We start from the raw sequence: 13,426 nt of genomic DNA on the forward strand, positions 1-13,426 counted from the left end.
CCAGGACTTTCTTTAACCTAATCATTAGATCTTCTATGGGGCTCGCTATTACACTAAAAACAGAAAGGCACAGAAGCTACAGATTTCAAGAAACCTAATGTATAAAAACAGGCAATCACAGTGAGATTTTTGAGATTAGTAAAAATGGCTTCTTAGACTCTTCAGTTGGGCTGTAGCTGAAAATAAATCCTGTCATTACCTTGGGGATAACCCAGTATTACAGTGTGTTCTGTGTTCAAATATATGACAGTATAAATCATAATATGTGTAATCCTGTTCTGGTATTATTTTCACTTTCCAATATACTAAGAGCCTTGAAAAATGCCATCAGCCAGGTCACCTAGGGACGCCTGAGGAGTGGCGCTGAAGATCTTTCCCCTCCCTCTTCTCAAGGTCACCTCCTGGGAGCCAGCTCCTGTGTCTGGAGGCCTCCCTTCCCAGCCAACTCTCTTCTCGAAGCTGGTTCTTCAGCTCCTCAGCTTGTGGCTCCCTGCTGTTCCAGTCTAGCTCAGAATTTGGGACTTGGTAGGTGTCACAGAATGAATGGTGTACTGAGGCCCTCACCTCCAAGGCGATGGTATTTGGAGATGGGGCCTCGGGGATGACAGTGGGGTCCAATGAGGTCATGAGGGTGGTGTTCCCGTGGTGGGATGGGTGCCCTTACAAGAAGAAACACCGAGAGCTTGCTGTCTCCCTGTCTCTCTCTGCCATGGGAGGCCATCTGCAAGTTAGCAAGGGAGACGTCACTAGACACTGATCGTGCCGGTGCCCTGAACTTGGGCTTCCAGCCTCCAAAACGAGGACAAAACTAAGGCCTGCTTAAGCCACCCAGCCTGCGATACCTTGTGACAGCAGCCCGAGCTGACTAACCAAGTGGGTGCTCCACGGACACTCCTTGACTGAATCAACGAGCAGTGTGTAATCCTGGAATGGACAGATCCCGGACACAGGCCTCCTCCTTTGCAAGGATCCCTCTCTGCTTGAACACCCTTCATTTCCAGAGTCTTTTGTAAGAACCCCAGCCCTTCCCAGCCCAGTGACATAATATCAATGGTAGCTTGGGTTCTTAGTGTCTACTTCTCAGTACAGGGGCAACAAATAGTTTTCTCCCCAAAAGGCACCCTGAATCCCTTGGTGGTGGGGTCCTCCAGCCCCACTCGGATGGGGATTCTGGAGGTCCTGTGGGACTCAGTGTGGGAGTGCTGTGATCGATTAGCAATGTCTGTCACGGCTGTGGAGGGGGTAAGTGGAGGGGGTTGTGCCAATCTTGATGGGGTAGGAATACATCAGAGCTACCGCCTCAGATGCATCCGGCACCAGCAGGGGTTGGCCATCCCACCCTCAAAGGGCCCCCGACTTCTGCAGGTGCCCAGTGAGAAGCAAGGAGCACGGGGGTGGAGGGAAGGTCCAATGGCTGAGGAGCCCTTCTGGGCCTGTCCCTTGATCAGAGCAGTGCTGAGCTGAGAACACGTATTCTCCCCACCTCGGCCCAGGGCTGGCTGCAACGGGGAATCCTGGGGTGACACAGGTGAGTGACGGAGCAGCGGCCCAGCGGCCACAGGGACAGGGCCATCGCAGGTCACTCCGCCAAAGCCGCTGGGAAAAGAGAGGTGAGGCAGGAGCACCACAGACGACAGGGACAGGGACAGGGCCTGTTGGATGATGGGGATGCCACGAATGAAGGCTCAGAGGCAGGTACATGTGAGAAGCCTGGCCACCTGGAGTGGCAGGCATGGGCTGAGGAGGAAGGGCCAGGGGAGGAGGTCAGGGGCAAGTCTCACAGCCCAGTTCCTTTGATGCCAGTAGCCTAGCCCAGAGATTAAACACCACTTGTGAAAGCCGGAAGGCCTGTGTTCAAATCTTTCCTCTTCCTCTTCTTAGCTGTGTTGCTTTGGCCAATTACTTAACTTCTCTGGGCCTCTGATTCCTCAACCAGGGATAATAATAGTACCTGACTTCCTAAGGCTGCTGTTAGGGTTGACTGAAAATGTACGAAGCACAGATACAACAGTATCTGGCACACAGTGCCATGTAAACAGTTGAGAGGGTCATGATTACGTAAAGCAGGTCGAACATTAATCACTAATTGTGTTCTGTGGGATCCTTGACTAAGAGATGCTCCTGTCCAAAAGGTTCGTACGGTTAAAAAACATTTGGAAAACGTTTCCTATCATATCTTGATCAAGATTGGTGAGTCCGTTGTAAAACAAAGACAAACCCTAAAGAAAAACCCATTTAGCTTTATTTAGCCGGTGTTTTCCAAGCCTGGTGGGTCATGGAATCTTCTGAACACCTCATGGGGCAGTGTTCCACGGACACCAGTTTGGGAATGCTTTGGGCAAAGGCAGCAGGGGAGCCTCTGGAAGGAAAGGAAGTGGTTCCCAGGAGAACCTGTCTGGCCCGGGCAAGCCACGGCAAGATTCCAGTGTGAGAGGAGGAGGGAGGGAGGTGGCTGCAAAGCCCAGGGTGAGGACCGCATAACTGGAGGGAAGGGTGCATGTGAGAGACGCACAGTGGGGACAGAGAGAAGACCAGGGTGCTGTTTGGATGTGGAGGGGAGAGACGAGGAGGCAGAGGTGACCCTGAGAACTCGCATTTCGGGAGGGAGCAGGAAGGGGGCGGAGACTGGGGGGCAGCCATCACTGCGTCCACACCACCCAGTCCCGGCCCGCTCACCCCATCCTTCCTTCCCAACCGTCTGACCGAGGGGAGTCTCAGCCCCGTGGCCTCCCCCAGAGGGGGCCTGGAGAGAGAAAGGTGGGGACAGCCGCATCATGGGGAAGAGCAGCCCCCAGGAGGCCAAAGACAGGCTGTCCCCGCTACGCACAGATCGTGTTGTTGTAGAATCGACAGCAGACATCCAGGGCCTCCTGGCTGACTGCTGGGCCAGGGCTGCAAAGAAGCAAAGGCTGTGGTTTGGCTCCAGGCCTGGCTCTGCTGGCCACAAAGGGCTGTGCATCCCTGGGAAAGTTGCTTCATGCCTCTGGTCCATCCTTCCTCTCCAAGTCTGCTCTTCAAGCCCCATATCAGCCACGGCCTGAGCATTCCTACCCTTCGCCCCAGAGCCAAAGGCAACCCTGAGGCACTTGGGCCCTCTGCACCCTGTCACTGTCAGGGCCCCAGAACCCCCGGCCCGGGCCTCACCTCTGGAAGGCCTCACAGCAGCACTGGTACACCTCGAAGCTGCTGCCGCTGATGGTTGTGTTCAGGAGGGTCGTGCAGTCGGCCGCCGCCCCCCGGGGCACATACAGGATCCCTGGGCAGGGAAACAGCTGGTGGGCAGGGTCTGTCCCCCCACCCCAACTCCTGCCGGGAACTTCCAGAGAGCTGGAGCCCCGGTGTCCCAACCTGGACAGACCAGCACTCACCTGCCACGCAGGCATTCACCAGGGACACACAGGTCCCCGTGCAGAGCGCCCGGAGCACTATCTGGGAGAAGTCGCTCTTCCGCTGGGGGGCCATGGAGGCTGCGAGGAAATGGGTGTTGAGGGCCAGGAAGCCCTCAGCCCTCGGCCCACAGTCTGCACCTCTGGATGCCTCTGCAGACTCCCTTTCCCCTTCTGGGCAGCCGGAGGGATAGATGTTGTCCTCCTGACCGCCTATGGAGTTCGGGAGTCCTCCTTGGCCTGACTTGGGCCCCCAGGTAGCGCCCCACACCGGCCACCATCAGAGGCAGATGTAGTTTTCAGTCAGGCAGACCTGGGATTCAATGCAGGCTCAGCCACTAGTAGCTGAGTGACTGGGGCCATCACTTCCCTTCCCCATGACCAGTTTCCTTCTCTGTAAAATGGGATGGTTACACCACCGGGCAGGGGATCAGTGAGGAGTGGAGCTGCCGAGAACCGTGCAGGGCTCTCCTCCCTAGGTCTCACCAGGGCTGCCTGTCCACCATGGGTATGGGAACCATGGGAACCGGCAGGCCAAAGCCTCGGGACGGGCCAGCCCCGAACCTTCCCTCCCTCCCCAGACTCCTGAGCCAGATGCTAATCCCTGTGGAGTCCCTGGGGCCACAGAGGTCTCCTGGGACTGGGAGGAGCCTCCATAGCCATCTTGCTCAGGCCCCACCCTGGACACACAGGAGGACTGAGGCCTAACGACCCCCCAGAAGGCTGTCTCAGAGCCAGGCCCCCGACCGCCCAGGATGCTGGGGAGGCCCCCAGGACTCACTTAGGCCTCCCAGCATGATCCCGATGGAACTGAAGTTGGCAAATCCACAGAGGGCAAAGGTTGTGAGGATTTCTGCTCTGACCTGAGAAAACAGAAGAGCAGTGAGGACGGCCGTGCCCCTCGCATGGGGCCGGGCACCCCCACACCACCCTGACTCCCACCCTGACTCCCTGCCCTACTTGCATCCACCCCCGTGTGTCTTTGATCTTTGTGGCCCACGGTGCTTGCCAACCCCCCACCCCAGGCCTTGCAAACTGGCCTCTAGGTCTGATCAGGCCACACAGCCTGAGAAACAGCCCGCTTCCCATCGCCAGCCCTTCCTGGTCTGATTAAGGGTAGCCGTGCCCTCTGGCTTTGGCCCTACTCAGCCCTGGGCCCCCGGGGCACTTGGTGAATTGGCTTTCCTAATCCTGTTGATGGGAGTTTGTCTTCCTGCAGGTGCTTTTAGGCTGAGAGAGGAAGGAGTGCAGCCTCCTAAGACAGTGAGGCACTGAGAGCCCAGCCGGCTGGGCTCCACGCGTGTCCCCACCTATGACCAGACTGAGCAAGTCAGTAGCGTCTCTACGATTTGGTGTCTCCGTCTGCAGCGTGGAAATGAGAGCACCTGTCTGAAGGGCTGTTGTAGGGGTCACACAGTGTGGGGGGAGTACCAGAATTTAAGCAAAGTAATTCTCCTTCCCCTCCCAATGAAACATTTATCTAATTTGCCAGAAAGAGGTGTTAAGAGCCAAATGGAACAATTTGGAATAAAAAAAAAAAATGGCTTAGATCATACCTCACACCATATTAAAAAAAATCAATTCTAGAGCACTGAAGCAGATAAATACTGATATCTTAAACAGCAAACAATAGAAAATATAGGGAGATGATAATGATCCGTACAAGGTAGCATTCTTATTTTCATTTTGGAGAGGAGCAAACTGAGACTCAGAGAGGTTAAGTAACTGAGACAGTTCACACAGCCAGAAGGTGGCTGTGTCAGAATTGGAATTCAGTTCTGTCTGGCTGCAAAACTCATGATTTTAGGAATTTCACTATATTGTCTCAGGAATGTAACACCTACCAGATTTTTGGAATGGAGATAACTTTCCAAGTTTAGAAATAATAGAAGAAATCACAAAGGAAAAGATTTGGTGTAAAATCCGTTAAAAGAAAAATCCCCAAATGCAAAAATAAGGGGGAGAGAAAACCAGGAAATATATACATATAAAATAAAATAGAAAAAGGTTAATGTCTTTGTAACACAAAGAGCTTACACAAATGGATGGAAAAATATTAAGGCTCCTGCATCCTGCTTGCTCACCTACCTTCACCTCTCTCTACAGCAGCTTGTGGAATCTTAAAATGTAAAATGTCAAATCTTCAGGAACTTTCTGCTGCTCCTCGGCCCGCCTCTGCTACAATTACCACCTGCTGTAACTGTGCTTCTCTCCTTTGGGTTCTCCAAACAAGTGCTTTTCAACCTCGGGGCCTTGGCACATGACTTTTCTTTGTCTGGAATGCTCTTCCCAGCTTCACCTGGCCCCTTCACCTCCCTCCAAGTCTGGGCCTAAATGCTATACCCTGGGGGGGCTTTTCTGACCAGCCCAGCCAAGGAAGACCCCTCTGTTTCCTCCTCTTGTTTCCTTTGTAGAACTTCATTCAAATTGTGGTTTACTTTTTCTTGCTTTGCTTCCTTGGGCTTTTCACCAGATGTACATTCCATGACAATAGGACCACATCTGCCTAACTTCCCCTTTTTAAATTTCGGGTGCCTAGCAGAGTGCCTGGTACCCTAGCAGTCTCAACCAGTACTTGCTAAAGGAACAAAGCTCCTAAAAAAAGATTCTAAAGGAGCAGCCCATCCACTATCTCTAGAGAGACTGAGACAGGGGTTAAGGACAAGGAGGAAGGGGAGATCTGTGCTTTTGGTCTCACTAAACGGAAGGCTACATTCCCTTACAATTTAAATCATAATTTAAAAGACAAGAAAAAATATTTCCCCTTCGAAGTGCTTGTACCCCAAGAGATGCAAATTAGAGCAACAAGCTATTATTTGCCTGTTAAAGTAAGCACAACTTTTTTTTTAAGGAAGCTGCTCAGTGCTGTTTGGTGTGTGGTAAAGTCCAAGCTCGCAGCCCAGCTGGGGGCGGTTTCCATCGGTGCCACCCTTTGGGAAAGTTACTGGGAGTGACCACAGGAGGGTTCATGCCACGTGATTCAGTCCAGTCGTCCCACATCTGGGAAAGCTCTGGAGGAAATGAGCCGAGAGGAGGGAGAAGTTCGGTGCACAGAGCTCTTCCTTTCAGCCCCGCGTAAGATCAAACGAGACCATTAACCCAAGGGGGCCCAAGAGCAAGGGGTGGGTGAAATGTGTCAGAATGCATCCGTCAGAAATGATGTTTCTGTCCTAACAGTCGGGGTGGGGAAAGCCGGCTCTGACACAGGGCGGAAGCCTCCCTTATAAGAGGCTTCGGGAAGGAGGCAGTGAAGCCCAAGGTCATCTTGTCGCTCAGGGCACTAGGACTGGGAGGCTGGGCACCACCTCCGGGTGTCGCCTGCCTGTCCAGGAGCTGGGACAGCTGTTGCCCGGGGCCGGGAGCAGCAGCATCACACGCCGCCACAGGGAGGGGCCCGGACACTCACGGAGATCCACTGCTTCTTGGTGCCGACCCACTCCTCTGCTCCCGCGAGGCGGCGCTGCTTGTACTGGGCCAGTTCCTGGTAGGCCACGAACTCGTTCAGGAACAGCTTGGTCCCCAGCAGCTCCGCCACCACCGGGCAGTCCTCCCAGGCCACCCCCATCAAGAAGGCCACAGGCCTCAGGGCGTAGGAGCAGATGAGCTGAAAGGCAAGGGCAGCTGCTGGGACCAGGGCTGGCTGGGCCTCTGCCAGGTGTCCCCCAGGGCCGCCCCCCTCCCGGCCCCACGCTGCCCCTTGCAGGCCAAGCGGGCAGCCCAGCGGTACCTGGAAGCTGAGCTCCTGGGCACCCACCATGGCTCCCAGCCAGGAGAGGGCCGCGTTGACGAAGGCCAACAACGCCAGGAAGGCAATCAGGTTAGCTCCAATGTTCCCAACCAGCTTCACGGAGACGGCAGCCCCGCTGCTGGCGGCTTCCAGGAGGTTCTGAGCATCTCTGTTTTGGGGACCAAGAACCACCATGATGGGCCTGTCCCCACACACAGCGGGGCTCCTCATCCTGTAGGCTCCGAGAGGAACCTTGGACAAAGTATTTCGGAGCTGAGGGACCTTGTTTTGTTTCTGAGACCCCGGGGCGGGGGTGGGGAGGAAGGGGCTGGTCCGAGCACTAGAAAAAGGCCCGGACTGCCAGCGGCCACTTAGGGCTTCGGAGAACTTGAAAGGAGGCTGGTCAACACGGAGGTGTGTTGTAAGCCTAAACTCAGACCAGATTTCAGAGACTCAGGACAGAAAAAAACCCCAAACCAACCATGAAATAGCTCATTAATAATGTTTTATATTGATTACATGTCGAAATGACAGTATTTTAGACACAATGGATTTAAGAATATGTTATTAAAATCACTTGTTTCTTTTGCCTTTTTAAAAACACAACTATCAGAAAACTTAGCATTCCAGATGGGGCCCACACTCTGGTTCCACGCGGCAGCACTGCTCTAGACCTGCCCGCCGTGTCCCCAAGCACACTGGTCAAAAGGGTCTTCTCAGCAATTTTAACAAAGTCCGTGTTACACGGTGGTTGCTGGGCTGTGATGAGGGGTGTTAGCAGGGGAGGGAATCAGGGACGGTGCTGAGTCCGTATGTGGCCACCCTGGTGGGGGAGCTCAAGGCAAGGGGAACAGGTGGGGGAGGGCTTTCCAGGATGCTCTCCAGCACACACACCACCAGCTGCTCTCCCATGGGACCTGCTGGTCCCTTCCCTCTGGTCGCAGCCAGGAAGTTAATACGCAGGACCAGAGTCCAGGTGTTTGGTGAGCGAAGCCACAAGCCGGGCAGTGAACAAGGAGAGGAACTGGGGCTGGGCTGAGAGAACCAGACGCTGCTGCCCCTCTCTCCCCTCCTCCCCCTCTCCCAGGACCTCCTCTCTCTCCCCCAGAACCTTCCTCCTCCCTCCCTTCCCCCCCACACTGTGGCATGCCCCACCCCCCGTACAACCTCCCAGGCCACCCTCCTGCAGTGCTCACCCTGCGGTCAGTTTCACCCCTTCCGTGCCCTTAAACTTGGACTCCTCCACCTCCGGGTAGACCAGCTTGGAGAGGGCCAAGGCACAAGGGGCGGCCATCACGGAGGCAGCAATCAGGGAGGCCGCATCGATCTGCAGGGTTGGGAGTGAGGCTTACTGGGAGACAGAGAGAGACAGGAGTGCAGCCCAGGGCAGTTGGGTGCACAGATGCTCTGCCTCACTGGGTCATCCTGGCAGTACTGCTGTCAACCATGGTGACAGTAGTGACACCTTTTCTGGCCGTATGCTCAGAACGTGCTAGTTCCCTGCAGGACTTCCATCAGTGGAGCCAAGCAAGTAGTGTTAGCCCACTGTCCAGACAAGGAATCTGAGGGGGCCCCCCCAACACTAAGTGTGACCTGCCCAGAAGGAAGACAGAGAAGGAATTAGAACCTTCATGTCTTTTGGTTCCAAGTTCAGAGTTCTTCCTTCCCTTCTGGGCTGTCCCCCTTGGGGCACTCATCTGAAGGCTGGTCCACCATCGCCTGAAGGCTTTGTGAGGGTTTCAGACAAAGCTCAGAGGACAGAAGTTGGGATGGATCCAAACTGTGACCTAATTTGACCTCATGATAGAGGAATGTCCTTCCTCTATAGGATTCTTGTCTCGAATACTTACTGGGAAGGGAGCTTACCATTTCGAGGCAGCCTGTCACACCCACTGCTGTGGTCAGAGAGCCACCAAAGTGGCCCCCCTTTGGCCCTGGGTCTGTCCACAGGAGACACGCTATGGAATTCCTGCCCAGCACAATGGCCCACCAACATGAGCCTCAGGGATTTGTCCTTCCTGAGCTATTATCCTCACTCTGGCCTCAAACCTTTCCCTTTCCTGTGAGTGTATTGTGTGTGTTTTAAGGTTTTCTTTATTTATTGGATAGAGAGAGCATGAGCTGGGTGGGGAGGGGCAGAGGGAGATGGAGAAACAGACTTCCTGCTGCGCAGGGAGCCTGCTGTGGGACTCAGTCCCAGGACCCCAAGATCATGAGCTGACCCAGAGGCAGATGCTGAACTGACTGAGCCCCACCAGCCCCTGCTTCCCTGTTTTCTGCCCCAGAGATGGATGGGATGTTTTTCCAACACTGTATTATTTACCAAGTGGAAAAATCAGAACCAACCCAAACATCTAACTCAAGGGAACGGCTAAACATTGTCAAGCCGCCACGGGGAGGCTCCCGGTGAGGTCATGACCTGAGCCGACATCAAGAGTCGGACATTTAACCGACTGATCCACCCAGGGGTTCTTCCTTCCTGTTCTTCTAAACCCCCTTCATTTATTTTCAGTCGGGAGTAGAAACCCCTTAACCCAAGTATCAGCACCAAGTATCAGCACCTGTCCTAGGCCCTGGGTGTGCAGGCCCCACTCTTTGCAGGAAGAGACCAGCCTCGGGGCAGCGGTCCTCTGTCCACGTTCCAGGCTGGGCTTTGGAACATCACCAGCCTCCACAGGGCTGCCCAGATCCCATGGGGACTGTGCCAAACCGGAATCTAGGGCTTTCCCCTCCAGCAGCCAGGACCCTCTCCCTACTGCACTTTGGAGGTCACCTCTGCTTTGCCACCCTGAGCAGGGTACACATCCTATCGGTGTCACACTCCTGGACACTGAGTGGGCCAGGCCTGGCCAGAGCTTCAAGGGGCTCCGGCTGGTCATTTCAGCTTGGAAAGGGCTGAGTTCTGCCCTGGGTGGCCTCCCTGGGGCAATGGGTCAGTCCACACACAGACTCTCCATTGCCAGCGACATCTCAGGCTGTGACACTTCCAGTCCTGCTGGCAGGCACCCTGTCAGGAACACCTGTTCCAGAATCCCAGGGCCTACTTCTGCTCAAAGCTTTCCCCTCTCTACCCAAAGGTGTCCCATGTGGAGAGGGAGAAAGGGTATGAGCCCTCCATCAAACATAACTTTACTGGGGCGCCTGGGTGGCTCAGTCAGTGAAGCGTCTGCTTTCTGCTCAGGTCATAATCCCAGGGGCCTAGGATCGAGTCCCATATGGCTTCTCCCTCTGCCCCTCATGCTGCTTGAACTCTCTCTCTCTGACAGATAAATAAATAAAAACTCTTAAAAAAAAAAAAAACAAGAAAAGAAAAGAAAGGAAAAGAAAAGGGAGATGTATGAGAAGATCACAATGAAAGAATTCAGTCAAGGGAGCCCTGGGACCTCAGAGCAGGGGAGGAGGTCTAGACCAGTGTCGTCCAATACAAGTACAATGAGAACCATGTCTGTGATTTCAAATTCTCTAGTAGCCAATTAAAAAAGTAAAGAGAGGGGCGCCTGGGTGGCTCAGTGGGTTAAAGCCTCTGCCTTCGGCTCAGGTCATGATCCCAGGGTCCTGGGATCGAGCCCCGCATCAGGGTCCCCGCATCGGGCTCTCTCCTCAGCGGGAAGCCTGCTTCTCCCTCTCTCTCTCTGCCTGCCTCTCTGCCTACTTGTGATTTCTGTCTGTCAAATAAATAAATAAAATCTTAAAAAAAAAAAAGTAAAGAGAAACAGGTGAAATTATTTTCGGTAATGCATTTTACTAAACCCAACATATCTAAAACATTATCTTTCCCTTCACACAATCAATATAAAACTTATCCATAAAATATATCCATTTTTCCCGCATGAAGTCTCACAGCACACTTCACCTCAGACCAGCCACATTTCGCAGCTCGGTAGCCACGTGTGGCTAGTGGTCAGGGTTTCTGACAGCACGGGAGAAAAAGGAGAAGTGTGCGAGAGGGATCCTTCTGGAATTCAGGGGCTGAGGGCAGAGTCAAAGAAACAGTGAGGATTTGCCGGGGGGTGGGAGAGAAAGAGAAAGTGAGGGGGGGGGCCGTGTGTGTAAGGCCCCCTGCTGTGGGAGACGGCCCTGGGGCTGCTGCAGTGGCAGCCAAGAGCCAGGTGGGGGCAGAAGAGAGCTTCTCTTATAACATACTAGAAGCCCTTCCAGAGCAGGGAGGGAAGGAGGGAAGGAAGGTCTGGGGGGCGCTTTCCACCTGGGCTGGCTAGGGGGTGCTGGGGCCTCGTACCAGGGCCTGTGCAGGAGATCTGGCGGCCTCTGCACATTCTGTTGAGCTAAAGGGAAGTGGACCGGTCAGGGCAGCAAGGCTCCCACGGTGGGAAGAATGCCCTTCTTTTACTGACCGCCCCCCTCAACATGCTGCCATGACAAAAGTTTCAGAAACAAAGTTGTGAGTTTCCATTTTTGAAACATCCAATTCCTTCCAAAATCAGTTCAGGGTAGGGGGGCTCTCCTGGGCCTCGGTGATACAAGTGGGAACCAGACGATCTCTAAGATTCTTGTCGGGAGGCGGCCAAGCCCAGAAGACCGAACCCCAGAGCACAGGGGGACTTTTGGGAAAGTCACACAGCCTCTGCTCTGCTGGTGTGTGTGTGTGTGTGTGTGTGTGTGTGTGTGTGTGTGTGGCCTCTGTGGCCCCTGTGCCCTGAGGGCAGGTTGGCCCATTACCCTGCCCACTCCGAAGAACAGAGATGAGAAAGACAGGGGGAATTTGGGACCAGAGGAGGGGACGGGGTGGGTCATTCTAGCATTCCCCTCTACACACACACACACACACACACACACACACACACACCCCGCATGCGCACCAGGAGGCCCACCTCACTCTAGGGGCTGAGCCCCAGCGCATGACAGGGATGACACTTAGGCTGTAGCTCTTTCTTTCTTTCCTTCCCTTTTTTTTTTTTTGTTATTACAAATAATGTTGGCATTTGGCATTTTTCAACCGCTTATTGAAAATATTTCTGTATCATAATAGTCCTAACCGGATGAAAGGGAAAGAGTATCTTTAAAAATATTTTAATTATTTGGGGTGCCTGGGTGGCTCAGTGGGTTAAAGCCTCTGCCTTCGGCTCAGGTCATGATCTCAGGGTCCTGAGATCGAGCCCTGCGTCGGGCTCTCTGCTCAGCGGAGAGCCTGCTTCCCTCTCTCTCTCTGCCTGCCTCTCTGCCTACTTGTGATGTCTGTCAAATAAATAAATAAAATCTTTAAAAAAAATTTTTTTTAATTATTTATTTGAAAGAGAGCACGAGAGAGAGCAGGAGCAGGGAGGAGGGGCAGAGGGAGAGGAGCAAAGGGAGAGGGAGAAGTAGACTCCCCAACAACCAGGGACCCCAATCCCAGGACCCCGTGATCATGACCTGAGCCCAAGGCAGGTGCTTAACTGACTGAGCCACCCAGGCACCCGGGAGGGAGTATTTGAACTGACAGATGTTCTCCCAAAGGTGACGGCAAATTACACTCCTGTTAAGAGTGTCCCATAGTCTTGCCAGTTAGAAGCACATAAAGAATTCCTGGGTGGCTCAGTCTGTTAAGGGTCTGCTTTCAGCTCAGGTCCAGATCTCAGCATCCTGGGATCGAGCCCCGAGTCAGGCTCCCTGTGGGGAGTCTGCTTCTCTCTCTGCCTGCTGCTCCCCCTGCCTGTGCTCCCTCTTTCTCTGGCAAATAAGTATTTTTTTAAAATATAGAGGCATATAAAATGCTACACATCTTCCAGAAGAAACAGAGGTTACTATTGTTTTAATTTCTTTGACCATCAGTGAGCTGGAAGATCTTTTCATGATTTATGAACTATTTTCACCTCATCAATCATTTAAACTTTTTAAACATTGTGACTTTCACCATACAGACATCTTTCATTTTTATTAGTAGCTCTGTCAGCCTTTTCCCTTATACTTCTGGATTTCATATCATGCTCAGATTTTGCAAGAAAATATCAAACTGCAGAAAAGCATGGGTAGAATTACCTCATTTTTAGCCAAAAAAAAAAAAAAAGCAAGTATATGCATATTCAGGTATAGATACTTAAATGATGACACAGACCAATCTGGAATGATGAATTTTAAGTCAGTGGTTCTCAAATTGAGCACTAGAGTCATCTGGAAGGCTTGTAATAATACGGGATGGCAGCCCCATTCCCAGTGTTTCTCATTTCAGCAGGTCTGGGCTGGGGCCCAAGAATTTGCATTTCTAACAAGCTCCCAGTCAAACTGCTGCTAGAATCTTCTCATCTAGTAAAAGCAGTTCCCTTGAGAAGTGGGTTTGAAGTTTTGTTTTTTTTTTTTAAACATTAAGATCTTTAAA

General features: G+C 53.0%; 1 protein-coding gene across 4 annotated transcripts in view; it reads right to left on the minus strand.

Moving 5' to 3' along the window:
* Positions 1-2,220: 2,220 nt before the first annotated feature.
* SLC28A1 (solute carrier family 28 member 1) overlaps positions 2,221-13,426 on the minus strand; it is a 45,189-nt gene continuing 33,983 nt past the window's right edge. For 2 of the 4 annotated variants that reach the window (XM_047738765.1, XM_047738763.1), the window contains 7 exons: positions 8,310-8,440; positions 7,114-7,282; positions 6,793-6,990; positions 4,168-4,249; positions 3,369-3,467; positions 3,145-3,256; positions 2,221-2,892 (listed from right to left, as the gene is read on the minus strand). In XM_047738765.1, coding sequence (XP_047594721.1) covers positions 2,820-2,892; positions 3,145-3,256; positions 3,369-3,467; positions 4,168-4,249; positions 6,793-6,990; positions 7,114-7,282; positions 8,310-8,440 — 864 coding nt within the window. In that variant the 3' untranslated portion in view covers positions 2,221-2,819. The remainder of the gene's footprint in view (positions 2,893-3,144; positions 3,257-3,368; positions 3,468-4,167; positions 4,250-6,792; positions 6,991-7,113; positions 7,283-8,309; positions 8,441-13,426) is intronic. The other 2 variants (XM_047738766.1, XM_047738764.1) reach the window with 2 other exon arrangements.

This window comes from Lutra lutra, chromosome 7, assembly GCF_902655055.1.
Source record: "Lutra lutra chromosome 7, mLutLut1.2, whole genome shotgun sequence".
Classification (NCBI taxonomy): domain Eukaryota; kingdom Metazoa; phylum Chordata; class Mammalia; order Carnivora; family Mustelidae; genus Lutra; species Lutra lutra.